This window comes from Palaemon carinicauda, chromosome 2 (assembly GCF_036898095.1).
Source record: "Palaemon carinicauda isolate YSFRI2023 chromosome 2, ASM3689809v2, whole genome shotgun sequence".
Taxonomy (NCBI): domain Eukaryota; kingdom Metazoa; phylum Arthropoda; class Malacostraca; order Decapoda; family Palaemonidae; genus Palaemon; species Palaemon carinicauda.
The window spans coordinates 29,051,925-29,066,597 of NC_090726.1; the positions used below are offsets into that span (position 1 = coordinate 29,051,925).

Below are 14,673 nucleotides of genomic sequence, written 5' to 3' on the forward strand. Positions count from 1 at the left end.
AGTTTCATTGAAATAGTATAAGGTTAATTATTATACAAATAGGTCAATTCAAAAGACATTTACATGTATGCTCACAAAAGCTGAAAATATTCAGGGAACGTTTGTTTAAGGATTGAAAAGGGATAAGATCAAATTCAACTAGATCCATAAATGTAAGAATGAATTTGTATTTTCAATGTATCACAAAGAAAAGAATATCTTTTCATAATTCAGGGCTTATTTTTGAGGATCCAAATAGCCAAATGTACACTGTTAAAAATTGGCATTAATAAAAACGGTGAGTGTCTGTCGACCTTTATTCCAGGATTTTTACTGTCTTAAAAACAGATATATTGACGTAAAGGAGGGATATTACGGTCACTAACCCGTAAAATATAATAATAAAGTATGGTAAAATTACGGCTGCCTATATTTAATGAAATACGGCTGAGAACCGAATGTTTCTAAAGAGAATTTCCCATTATAAATACGGGTTTTTTAACAGTATAAGTGGGGATCTATGGTGGATATATGGGAGCATTAAATTCTATAGAATAAAGTAGATAAAGTGTTTTAATAGCCCTGAAAGATATGGTAAACATAAACATGAACCGCTGACTAAAACGAAAAGGTAATCAAAGGTACTTATCAGTTGCACGTAAGCAAGTAAAGATAAAAGTTTTACATTACTTAGCAAAAAGTATGAAGTTATTGAGGGTGTAGCAAAGCTTGTGGCTATTGACAAATTCATTAGTAGTTTTAATGAGTAAAGCTAAACAAAGTTTGTAGGAAGAATAAAAACACGAGATTGCGATGTTTACCTTGTGTGGTATCATGACTCCTGGCGGTGGTAAGGCACACTTCTAATGGAAGCAAATAATAACAACAACAACAAAAACAACAACAACTACTACTACTACTACTACTACTAGTACTAGTACTACTACTATTATTATTATTATTATTATTATTATTATTATTATTATTATTATTATAACACTGATACCAACTTAAATTGTATATCTAAAAACCTTATTTTAGTAAAGGCTTGTACGCACTGAGAGAGAGAGAGAGAGAGAGAGAGAGAGAGAGAGAGAGAGAGAGAGAGAGAGAGAGAGAGATGTAATTAAACATTGATTTCCAATTACTATTGACCACCAAGCAAAACCACACAAACGTCGTTAACCTGAACTGTGTAATTTAACTTTTTTTCAAGTCATTACCGTTTTAGTTCAATATTTCCTCACTTGCTGAATAATTTATTCACCTATTTGCCTTAGTATTGCTTTTGTATTTTCTATTTGTCTTGCGTGAGGAAATTACCGTTGGGTGAACTAAAAAAAAAATCGATATTATTATTATTATTATTATTATTATTATTATTGTTGTTGTTGTTGTTGTTGTTGTTGTTGTTGTTGTTAGCTAAGGTACAACGCTAGTTGGAAAATCAGGATGCTATAGGCCTAAGGGCTCCAACAGGGAAAAATAGCCCAGTGCGGAAAGGAAATAAATAAATTACAGTCGAAGTAATGAACAATTAAAATAAAATATTTTAAGAACAGTAACTACATTGAAAATGATTAACCTTATATAAACTATTAACATTTAAAAAACAAGTGGAAGAAAAATAAGATAGAATAGTGTGCTCGGGTGTATTTATGTTTATTTTTATGGCATCAGTCATTCATGGCATATTTGAATGATAAGGGTTTTTCTGAAAAGATGTTTAAAGAGAATATATATGCCCTCTGTATATCTAATACGCATTCCATATAAGTATAAACATGGAAAGGATTATATGTCTCATCCAGAAATATATTGCATTCCTAAGTTCTTCCTTTTAGTATGACTCTATAATCAGCTTACTGAGAAACTAGATTTTCACTCGGGGAAACTCATACCAATTACTCTCAGGAATTATGTACTCTTGCTTAAGGGTATTGCTTGAGGGTACACTCTGATATACTGTTCTATCTTATTTCTCTTCATCTTGTTTGGTTAAAGTTTTTATAGTTTATATAGGAGATATTTGTTTTAATGTTGTTGCTGTTCTTAAAATATTTTATTTTTCTTTGTCTCCTTTCCTCACTGAGCTATTTTCCCTGTTGGAGCCCCTGGCCTTATAGCATCTATTTTTTCCAACTAGGATTGTAGCTTAGCAAGTAATAATAATAATAATAATAATAATAATAATAATAATAATAATGATGATGATGATGATGATGATGATGTACACCACCATGTGTGAACTCTGCTTGCAAGTCATAGTATAATTTCAGTATTGTCACTATAGAAGCAAAATGTCTGACATTATCAAACAGTACCAGAAAGTACTCATTAATGAAATCAGTAAGTCTTATTATTCTTTAAGCGTGTGAAAAAAATGGCTGACCATTTGCGAAATAGCCGTGATAGTCTATCTGTTGTGATGTAAAAGCCAGTCTGATTAATATAAGTTTCGATAATCTTTTTACGCCGCCTTTACGTAAATACTATATCCTAATATAAGTGTTTGCATTAATTATTAAAGAGAGGTAAACGACTATAAAGTTGATAGTATTATCTATATTTTACTGTGATACACACTGCAATGAGAACTCAAAAGCGTGTTAAGCTTTCAAAAAAAAAAAAGAAAAAAAAATTCAACACCAAGGTAAAAAAAGAAAAAAAAATTCAACACCAAGAAAAAAAAAAGAAAAAAGAATTCAACACCAAGGGGAAAAAAGAAGAATTCATCACCAACGTGAATCTAAAAATTTTAAGATAAGTTTTTCAACTATATTTCCCTAAATACCTTAATAAATATTGTTATCACTACATACCTTCTTGCTTGATGTATATTATCAAAGCATCAGTTATAATAACTATTCATCTTTCAGCTGCCTGAGGACTACAAGAGTGACTGCTACAATGATGTTGACGAAAGCGAATACGCCTGCAAAGAGAAGAAGCGTATTTTGGTATGATATTTTCTGACATATAATCGATACTTTATCACACGTCAGTCATGGATTCATGTCATAGAATATAGTTATGGTCCATGACATTAATTCTCACTTGACTTTTAATCTAGTTAGAATTAATATGGAATGAGCTTCAGTTAATAATATTGAGCTCAGACTTGGTCAAGTTAGAATTTTGCTTATATTAATTATATTTAATCTAATTACAAGCTTATATTGATCATTCTTAGGGAGCATTATGGTAATATAGCTAGAATCTCTTCATGCCAGTTTTAAATTATATAAAGAAAATCAGTCCTTATTACAGACACTTACATAAGAATGGAGGAAATTAAGTTTAGATTTTTGCATTTCATTATGGTCCTTTCAAAGGAGTTGTTCTTAATTTTTATTATTCTTAAAGTCTGTCAAAACACTCAGGCACAATTTTTATTATTCACATAATCTGTATAATAATCTGTCAAAACACTCAGGCACCTTAACTTTTAATTTAATTGAATTTTGATCTTTTTCTAAAGATAATTTGTCAAGTTTTATCAAATAGTGTATATAAAAGGATTATCAGATTATCCATTTTCAAAAAAGAAGGAAAATCTTGCTATACAGACAATCATCATAAGTCATGAAAATGTACAGAAAACTGCCTTACCTTTTTATAATAATTGCTTTATCAACAAACATAACTCAAATACATTTTGTATTTTCATTGTATATGATAATGTAACAATATTTTTCTCAACAGTCATTCCACTAAGTAATACTTCATCAGATTAACTTTTTGCACGAACTTTCTGTTGCTTAAGGCAAACTCAAATCACTCTTAATATTCTATTTATTCTTAATCTATTTTTATCTATCGGTGCTGAATTTCTTTAATGTATTTTATGGAATTTCCACCAACTGTATTCTATGTATGAATATACACATATATGTATATATGTGTCATATTTATCTTTAACAAATTATTTTCTATGTATAATTCTCTTCATCTTTTTTTATTTATTTATTTATTATTTTTTTTTTTTTGGCTTTAATTCCCAACTTCTCTCATAACCTAAATGAGCATCTAATTATCTTTTCTCCACAAATTCTTCATTTTAATTATTTTCTTTGGAGCTTATATACTGTATTTTATTAGCCCTTTCTGTGTATGAAATGATTCCGTAATTGAATCAATCATACTGACGAGCAATGATCTTGTTTCTTATCTAATAACTAGTTCTTTGGGATATTTTATCTACTAAGATATTTTTCTTTTTACCCCACCCTATCTATTTGATAAAGTCCTAATCAGATAGTTTTTTTAATTGATTATTCCTTTACTCTGATCCCCCTTCTCCATTTTCAGGTGAGAGTATCTCTATTAACATTCTATATAATTTGGAAAAAACTAACTAATATCTACACAAGTTAACCACTGGTGGTGAGACGGTGTTTGGTACCACGTTCTTGAACAGTATTGAAGACTTCCTCGTATCTCTTCCATTAACTTCGCTTGTTTTACTTCTACTTTTTTCTGGCAAATTGAAAGAAATTTTTCTTTACCTAGTTTCATAATTTTCATATTTCACTTCTGTTACGTTGATATATAAATTAATTCAAGCAAAATATACATAATGGCTTCTTTTATAAGCTCTCTGGGCCAACTTTAATTAAATTCCTAATTTTGTTCAAAATCTGTTACAGAAAATTGAATTATATTAATTAAATTAATTTCATCTATTTGGAGAGGTAGAATTTCAAGCAAATTTATAATCTAATTCAAACTCCGTGTCGTGGAAGATTAATTTGCATACAAACTATCATTTGAAGCTCAACAGACAATACGGTTAACAAATACTGTAGTATTCTGGGATTTGGTAAATACAAGACAGTACAGTATAATGGCAGTAGAATACAGAATTGCGGTTCGCTTACAGGTACAGGAAAATGGATAACCAAATTGAAAACAGTAGTCATTGCATTGCAGAGAGAATGAATGTCACAGACTTGAAGACTTCCTGAGACTGTGCAGTTGGATAGAAAAGTCTTATATTTGAGTGATTTCAAAGACTTATGTGAAAACAAAGCTAAAATAAAAAGGAAAAACATATCTATTTAAATTTAGTGCTGTTGTTGAAGGATTATTTATTTTGCAAAGATTAAATATCAAACCTTAAAGCTTCACTATCATTCAAACATTGTTTTCAGTTCTTTTCCTCCTCATAATAGATTAAACCTTTTTTTATTTATCATTTTGGAATAAAACTTTATAAGGATATTTTTTTGATTTCCTGTCTGGATTTTATAAATTTCACATTGTCTGCATCCATGAAATTCGTTACAAATGGTTAAATTTCATTGGAATTGGTTTTCATGACAAACCGAATTCAGAATTCAGCAAATTTGCCCTTTTATGTTCCTTTTCTTAATTCATTCTGAAACTATGATTCTGAAACTTATTAAAACACTAATTTATTTTCATTTAAACCTCGCCTATTCTATTCCTTATCTTAACTTTACATTAAAAATTAACTGATGAAGTCTGCAATATTTTTTTCACTTTTATCAACACTATCTTCGGATACTTTTCTACTGAAAATCCTGACTGACAGACATTGCTACTTACATCTTTGAGACTTTACTGCTAAAATCAACTAAATCTCAGAAACTTTCTCTACGACTTATTCAAAATCAAGTTATTCAAAACTTAGAAATAACTGTGAGTCCTTTTGTGTTTATAGAAAATATTCGTTCATATTTTCATCCGAATTTGGAAGCTTCTTCATCTACGGTATTAAGCAAATAGTAAAATATTCTTTACACCCTCCTGAATATCTAATTCAACTTGAAAGTTTTCTATCCCTGAAGTCCAAGAGATGATGTTATAAGTTTCTTGTTTCAGCTATTTTTTTTTTATTAGATTATTATATGAACTTCACTATCCTTCCTCCTTTCATCTTATTTCCAAAGTCATGACTCTTAGTCGACCACTAAACTAACTGAAGATTTTATCTCTTAAAAAGGAAGACTTGGAAAGCTTAGTATCTTGAGTATCGAAAAATTTAACAATATTTTCTTAAAATAACATACCAAACTCATTTCTGTAATCTCTCTCTCTCTCTCTCTCTCTCTCTCTCTCTCTCTCTCTCTCTCTCTCCCCCCGAACCTTTCCCTACGATTTAAATCTAAAATCAAGTTAAAATATATCAAAATAACAGTAGATCCTATTATGCTTTGAGTTGACTTTGGAAATATATTGTGTTCATATTTTCACGCAAATTTGGAAGCATTGAATTTAACAATTATTCTAGATTTATTCTAAAGAATCGTAGTCCCCTATTATTGATGAGTAAACATCACTGACTACAACACAAACACACTTCGACTTCCGACCTTCAACATCCTTGACTTCAGTCGAATGCTAATTTCAGATGCGCAAAGAGACTGATGAGGCCGAACAGGAAGGGTTACCACTGGAGTCATCCAACAAGGCTAACAGTGTATAAGAATGGTATATCATCCACTAACATCCAAGGCTCATCCATGTCACCCAACTCAGGTTATTAACCCCATGTTATTTTCCCATTCATATTTCTTTTAATACAGCCATGGCTGACGATAGGTTGCCATTAGTCAGTGGTGCTTATCTAGATACTTAAAATTTAGTCTATAGTGGGCTTAGTTTAGTCAGTTGTTCTCTAGTACACTTAACAGTAACCTAAAAGTGACAGAGAAGGCTTTTGAACTGACTTCATAGAAGGTATGTATGTTTTTTTGGTATCCATGGCAAAGTATAAAGGGCGTTCATTGTAAAATATATATTTTCAATATGGAACAAACTCTTGTATATTTACATATAATCTACCATAATGAATGATTACAAAAAAAATCACCAAACATTATCAGTTAATTTCACTAAATCTTTACTCTGATCATCTTCGACGATATATTCATGGCAATGAACGCCCCCACCCACACAAAGAAATTATTGCATCTATTACATGAAATATTAGTGGTTATGTTGCATGTAACAGAAAACAAACATAAGAAAGGTTTGGTTAAAAACTATAATTCACTACAGTAATACCAGTTTATCTTCAAGTGAATGCTACAATATGCTTCCAAAAAAAGCATGTGTTGATACACTTAACATTAACGAACTAATCCTTTTTCAGATGTTAAGAATGGGAATTGTTAATTTGCTCTCACTTGTCCCATTCTACAGGAATTATATCAAGCAGTTCCTCTTATATTTTTCGAGATTAGAATCATAAAGTATCTAAAGCAAATGATTTTAGAATATGCTTTTGCATCATAACAATAGGATTTATTATTATTATTGTAGTAGTAGTAGTAGTAGTAGTAGTAGTAGTAGTAGTAGTAGTAGTAGTAGTAGTAGTATAACAGAAGCTCCAGCCTCAAGCGCTCCAATTTAAAAAAGAACAATTACTCTAAACACTTTAAGTAATTCTGCTGTCTTTGCCAGAAACCAGGAGTTCCAAACCTTTTTGATCTTCAATACCCCTTTCAGCAATTTCATAGATTCCTGTTTACCCCTAAATCCGATTATGAAAAAGAGAAATAATGAAATCATTACTGTGATATAATTTCATTATTCAATCTCACTGCAGATTACCACATGTATTGCGCAGTAATGGCTACTCTCTTTGATCCAATGTACCCCATGAAGAGTAAAATTATACCCCTAGCGGTACAGTTTGTTTCATTAGTTCCGGTACAGTGTCGCCTGCTTGGCTTCCAGTGAAGTGTACCGGAATTAATGAAGCCAACTGTACATGTACCCCACCTTGGGAACGCCTATCATAAATGTATTTGTTTTGTTATTCTATCAGTGAAATATAAAACAATTATGTTCATGCCTTCGTATTTAGGGTAGATATTAATCAAACTATCAGCTCAGTTTATTGATAATTATATTCTTATATATGTAATATTGAGGTAACTGAGCTTATGTTTAGATTTGGCTATAGCAGTTAAGTATTATAGTTGAATAATTTATTGTTACCTCCAGTAAAAAGATGCGGCAATGTATTACAATTGTGTCAAAATATCTTATTTCAACTTTGTTGTAATTAGGTTCGCCCTTTAGGAGGGCAGTGTCGGCAGTGCTCCTCCCTCAGAACATTGTAGGCATTACTTAAGGGTCATTTTTGTTTTCTTTCAACCCCCAGATGCACTTACTTCATATCCTTCTACTTCTATTTGTGATGTGTTTATATAAATTTGTAATCCCGCATCCAAAATCTGCACTAATCAAAATCAATTCCGTAATTATTGTAAACCATTTAAACCTATTGTTATTTTTAACAACCATAAAAAGACAGCGCTAAAAAGTGCAGTGCCTTGTGCATGTGTTAAATCTCATTTCTTAACTAAATAATGAATTTAGGTTAAGTGAAAAACTTTGATGCAGTTATATTTAAAAATCAGTATTTTCATCGGGTATCAAATAGGAAAAAGACCGCCGTCATTTTAGATATGTCACTTTTTTTCAAATTACTATAAAATGTTTTGCTTTAAATAGGTTTATATAAATATATATATATATATATATTTTATATACATATATATATATACTGTATATATGTATATATATACAAATATATACATATATATTTATATATATATATATATATATATATATATATATATATATATATATATATATGTATATACATACATACATACATACAAGATCTGAATATGTACATATTTAGACCTTACTCTATATATGTATATATAACAATTATATAACAAATGAAACTTAACCCTATTTAGGGGAAGGGTGCATTTAGTTTCAAAATAGGTCTCATGCATATTTTCAGAACTGAAAGCTTTCCTCAATAGCAAAGGAGATAATATCATTTTTCATTTCAGTGAATCCCTCTCAACTTAGGAACCTTATATGACAATGCGTTTTCTTAGATAATAATAATGTCGATTGACTTTCCATAAGAAATAAAATTAAATATTATACTCTTTTCTTCCGTAGTGAGAATAAAATATCGTAAAAATATCCTCAGTCCAGTTATTTTTTTGAAATATGTTTATGAATTTTACAATCCAGCTAATTACTGAGATACTACCACCTGAAAGTTAAATGATCCCTTAAGGACTGGTCATACAGATAGATGCTGGATCTTTCTCTAAATGCGGATCTCTTCCCTGATTTCACACCCACTAAATTATATAGCTTATTTCTTAGGCATTATTTTCATAGTCATGTTTCTCACTGAGAAAAAAAGTCTGTTAGAAGCTTTTCTAAGAGCGCATGCTGAAATCGAACCAATGTTCTTTAGTAGCTGATAGTGCCACGGCTTCCATATCCTAACCTTTCACTATCTTAAGTTAGAATTCTCTCATTCAAGGATATAATTTCTGACTTTTCGTTTTATTTTCAAACAGTGTGTGGAGCAAGCTTAATGGAAGAGTGAGGGAGACCTAATGGTCTTGATAAAACGTATTTTCCTTAACTGTGTCTCCATTTTTTATCTTCATTTTTAAAATCATCACTAGTCTTTCTCTCTGTATTTTGTCATGTTCGTGTTGATATTATTGACGTTTTGTTATTTATTTTCAATAATTTATTCTTTATTTCTCTGTTCCTCTTTTATTACAAGGATTTTTTCGTCGATACAAATATAGGGCTCATAGTATTCTTTTTTTTCCAGCTGGAATTGCTATCCATTATACTGTATTGATATAATGACATACAACGGATACAAAATAGCTGTCTGTATGGTTTCTAACTCCTATCGTTACTATATATGCCCTGAGTACAGTAATGATTTTATAGAAATCTCCAGGAAAAAACACTTTTGATAAAAGGTGCTCCAATGATAGCAGCATAAGGAGGACATCATCATATCTTAATACACTACTACAATAGGCAATCAAAAGTACTTTGGTTAGGTTCTACGAAATCATCATCAAAACAGCTAGGCCCTTTCAGACAACCTTGGGGTATGTGATTCATAATTTGGATGGACTCTCCACAGGTGCACTGAACACTCAGAAAGTCCCCACCTGAGCAAAATGTCCCCAGTTCTTCCCACCTTTGCCCTAGCACAATTGACCGCAACCCAGTCTTTTCAACTGAATGTTGTGCCATTTTGGGAGATATTTACTTGGCCAAGGGATGGACTCCCTGTGATATTGGTCAGTCTCAGTCCATCGTCTTAATCTGTAGGTTGATAGACATTCATTGCCAATGCTTTTAACATTCCTGAAGCTCTTACATGACCCCAGTATTAGCTGCATCCCTCGCGGGTAACGGAGAGGGTACCTGTTGTCAGAGAATCACTTCTCTCTGTGTGTCTTACTGATTGCTTCATATCCTATGAATGGTGGACAAATTCCTGCAAGCTTGTAGAGGGCTAGGAGAGATGTTGGCTTTAGGTTGCCTGTGATGATGCGACAGACTTTCTTGAGTTCAGAGTCAACCTTCCGACCATGGCAATACCTGGATCATATGGAAGAATAGTATTCGGCTGTTGAATGGCACAGCACCTGAACAGACTGCTTCAAGGTACCAGGGTTAGCTCTCCACTGTGAGTTTGCCAGCTTAGTCAGTAAACTATTAAGGCTCGACTTTTGTTTAGCTTCTCTACATATTGTTTGAAGAAGAGTGGCTTGTCTAGAGTTATTGCAAGATAGACAGGCAAGTTATTTGATTCAATATTTTCACTTAATCATTTGATTTTCAGAGTTTTGCTATCCAAGCGGTTGTATAGGTGGAGGGCACAGACTTGCATCTTTCCTGTATTGGCATTAAGGAGCCATTTTTAATAGTACTCTGTTAGGCCTTCAGGAGCTATATTGAGGCGTTCTTATATTGCTGAAAAGCGCTGTCTGTTGTTGAATTCAGGCTGGTCGTTTGTGTATATATATATATATATATATATATATATATATGTATATATATATACATACATATATATATATATATATATATATATATATATATATATATATATATATACATTTATATATTTATATATATATGTTGAATAGGATAAGAGCTAGACCAGAACCCGAGGGAGTTCATTTTTTGGAGCCTGTAATGGCTATGTTTGCCATCCATTTCAACAAAACAGCACCTGTTAGTCAGACAGATTCTATTATGTGAACGATGTCAGTGTTCTTCACAATTTTGACAAGTTTGAGGAGGAAGGCTCGATAGTTAACAGTGTCGTAAGCAGCTGTAAGTTATATAAATACAGTACCGATGATCAGTTTGTTCTCGAATACGTCCTCTGCATACTGTTTTAGATTCAGTACCTGTCCACAGCAGGAACATCCAGACATAAACCCTGCCTGGTAGTTCATTAGTTGTTTATGTACAGAAGGTTGTATGCAACACAGATGCAGACAATCATAGTTTGTATAGGGTACAGAGGAGGGAAATTGGTCGCTAGCTTGTTGCTCGTTTAAGGTCCTTTTTATGTTTTAACAAGGCTGCTACTTTTGCTTTTTCCAAAATGTTTGGTATTTTCAATACAATTGTACACTTGTTAAAGAGTGCAAGTATCCAGTCTAATATCTTGATGCCGAAATGTCTGATCATTTCATTTGTTATTGCTTCTAGCCCAGCTCCTTTTCCAGCCTCCAGGGTGTTGATGGCCTTTTGAAGCAACTTCATAGTGAAAGGGAAAAAAGATCTCATCACTACTCTGAATTACTTTTTTAATTTCAGTTTAATTTTTACCAAATATCCTCTTCCTTGATTGTAATTTTTGCCATTTAGTAGCAGATGGTTTGCAACACTGTTAAGAGTCCCAGCTGCTGTTCTAGCTGTATTTGTTTGCTCTGTATTAAGTTTCTTTATAATTTTCCATGCCTTCCTGCTGTCTCTTGTAAGATAGATGTTAGTTACCATTGCTCTCCAGTATTCTTCTCTGACTACATCTATTGAGGTTAGAAGAGCCTCCTCATGTGGAATGATGTTCTCTGAGAGAGGATCTTCACTATAGTCTACTTCTTACTCTTAGTATAGTTCCTTTTTTTCATCAATCAAATTCCATATATAGGTCTTACAGTAGCCACGCAGGATATAATGCCTGGCTACTTACCACACATTTCAATAGAAACTATCATAGCTGTTCGGCTCTGGTCTTATGCTTTCTATTTTAGTGGCAAGCTCTGCGGAGAATTTTCCCAATTTGCCTTACGATTACTAAACCTGTTGGTCAGATGGCTTTCAAGTGGTCTAACAACAGATTTAGCAAGGATGGACAGAGGTCTATGTTGGGACCTTGGGATGGGGTGTTTAACCTGTTTAGAGTAGTTGCTATGTGTCTGGGTAATGCAAATACAATATCAGGATTGTAACCTCTGCCCCAGCGAGCATTCTGGAAGGATGGTTCATCTTTTGAGTCATGGTGAAGGCTGAGATATGTTTATCGCCCACCTTTCAAAGGCATCGCCATCGGTGTTAGTTTCATCCTCATTATCGTCATCATCTCCTCCTACGCCAATTGACGCAAAGGGCCTCTGAGGATTCATTGACTAGATACATCAAAGGATAGCCAGTTCCTTGTGATGCGCAGTGCATATATAACTAAGGCAAGTGACCCCTGCCTGTCCACTATATCTCGAAGTAGAGTTGTAGCTGTTGAAGTTATTCAGTACTAGGTAAACTTGATAGTCGACATAGTGATTCACAGGTCAACCAAATGGAACAGGTGGGGGTTTATAAACAGATATGATGGTGATCTGTTTCATCTTGATTTGCAGGATCTCAATTTACCCATAAGAGAGATCGTCACTCTGGATGATAGATGAATTTTCTCTTTCATAAATAGCACTCCCAGGAACTCTATTAGAATGGTGAATTATCAGATGCATTCCCAGGATGTTGTGTGGAGCAAATTCCTTGTGTATTATTTGCAAGCATAGGATGTCGGCCCTTGGGCTTTCGAGTAATTTTGCTTTAGCGGATTAGTCCTTTCGCATTTAAGGTAATCGCCTTAAGTGGAGACAGTTCCAAGGATTAGGGTTTATACTTTTACCAACTAAAAAAGTGTGGGACATGAAAACCAAGTAATTCTACAGACTCTGATATTCAAGCCAACATCTGAGGAGACATCCCAGCTCTTACTTAGGAATGATCTAGTAATCTAAATGAGGAAATTAAATGAAGGACTTCATACAGCCAGTGGGCTATCCATTTCCCCTTTAGATTGATTCGCTTCTTCACTCAAGAGGAGAGAGGATATACAAAAAGTAGAGTCACTGTAAATTCTGCCTGGAAAGATTGGAAATCTTCTTCCGCCATACCAGCGCACTCACAAATGCCTTTTTATCAGTCTGTATAGTATAGCACTCCTCAAGAACAATAATATCCGTACTTAAAAATATGTAACTTCTCACACATAATGTCAAGATAATCAAGAAAATTTCAGTCCAACCACATGTTTGTTCTTTATTTGTCACGATTAAAAAAAAAAATACTTCTTCAGAATTTTTGGTAACAGCGAGCCTCGTCATGAAAGGATGATACTAGGCATAGAAACACACTGGAGAGGTTCACAAATTCTAGAAGAATAGAAAAGTTATTAGAGCTGAAATTCTCGTTCGTGATATCCAAAGAGAAAAAGCATTTGAAATTAAACAATACTTATCACTTTTGATTCAAAATGTGAATTTTTTATTATTATTATCGCTTTAGTTATTGCCATTAGTAGTAGAAATAGTAGATGTAGTTGTAATACAGTATTATCATTATTACTATTTTGCCGTTACTACTTATCTAAGAAAAAAGTCAAGTACATCTTACATTGACTAGCATGTTTACTTTATGAGGCAGAGTTTCAAGATAATAATTTTTCAACAGTTATATAATTGTGTAATTACATCAAATATGGCAACCCATCTTTATGTTTAGAATATATGAACCCTGTTATAATCTTCCACCATTCTCAATTAACAAAAATATTCTACCTTTCAGCTTCGTCTCAACCCTCCCGGCAGCGAGAAGGCCCACTAGATTAGGAATTTTATAAATTAAACAAAAGACGTTATTTGTTATTTAAATGTTTTGTGGAAAACTCACACCACGAAAAGAAGAGACCCAGAAGTCTAGAGATTTCTTCGAAAGCAGAAGCAAGTCAATGGATAGACAGTCTGAATTTTGGTTGGTAATGAACTGAAGGCTTTGACACTTCAGGACGTCTGGAAGAAAGATGAGTCTCCTTGCAGATTATCGACTGGAAATGAAGACGCCACGAATCTCTCTACCCCATTAGATCAATTAAACTGTTAATCACTGTGTATATATATATATATATATATATATATATATATGTATATATATATTATATGTATATATACACACATATATATATATATATATATATATATATATATATATGAGGATGTATATATGTGTATATATATATATATATATATATATATATATATATATATATATATATATATATATATATATACATATACAGAAGCTGATTCAACGAAGAAATTAAAGAACTTTTAATTGAATTCATGAAATTGATAGCTTTGCTATCCCCTATTCATGTAATCAGCAAGAAATGCCGTGTTGTTAAAATTTTGATTATTCTATAAAATAGGTGATAATGTTGAAACCACTTAAAAAGATATTTATAGAATGGGTGATGTCGCAATTCAACTGAAATCAAGTTTATGATTCCGAGTTAATTTTACCAATGCATATTACTGCAGTATGAACTCTCAATTGATTTAACTAATT

At 32.3% G+C, this 14,673-nt stretch overlaps 1 protein-coding gene across 2 annotated transcripts in view; it reads left to right on the top strand.

Moving 5' to 3' along the window:
- Positions 1-14,216, top strand: part of LOC137615832 (uncharacterized) — a 48,436-nt gene extending 34,220 nt beyond the window's left edge. The window contains exons 4-6 of one of the 2 annotated variants that reach the window (XR_011039267.1): positions 2,859-2,939; positions 6,356-6,483; positions 13,894-14,216. Coding sequence is in view for 1 of the 2 variants with exons in the window: in XM_068345529.1 (XP_068201630.1) it covers positions 2,859-2,939; positions 13,894-13,932 (120 nt within the window). In the remaining variant the exon portion in view is untranslated. The remainder of the gene's footprint in view (positions 1-2,858; positions 2,940-6,355; positions 6,484-13,893) is intronic. The other variant, XM_068345529.1, reaches the window with a different exon arrangement.
- Positions 14,217-14,673: the final 457 nt, after the last annotated feature.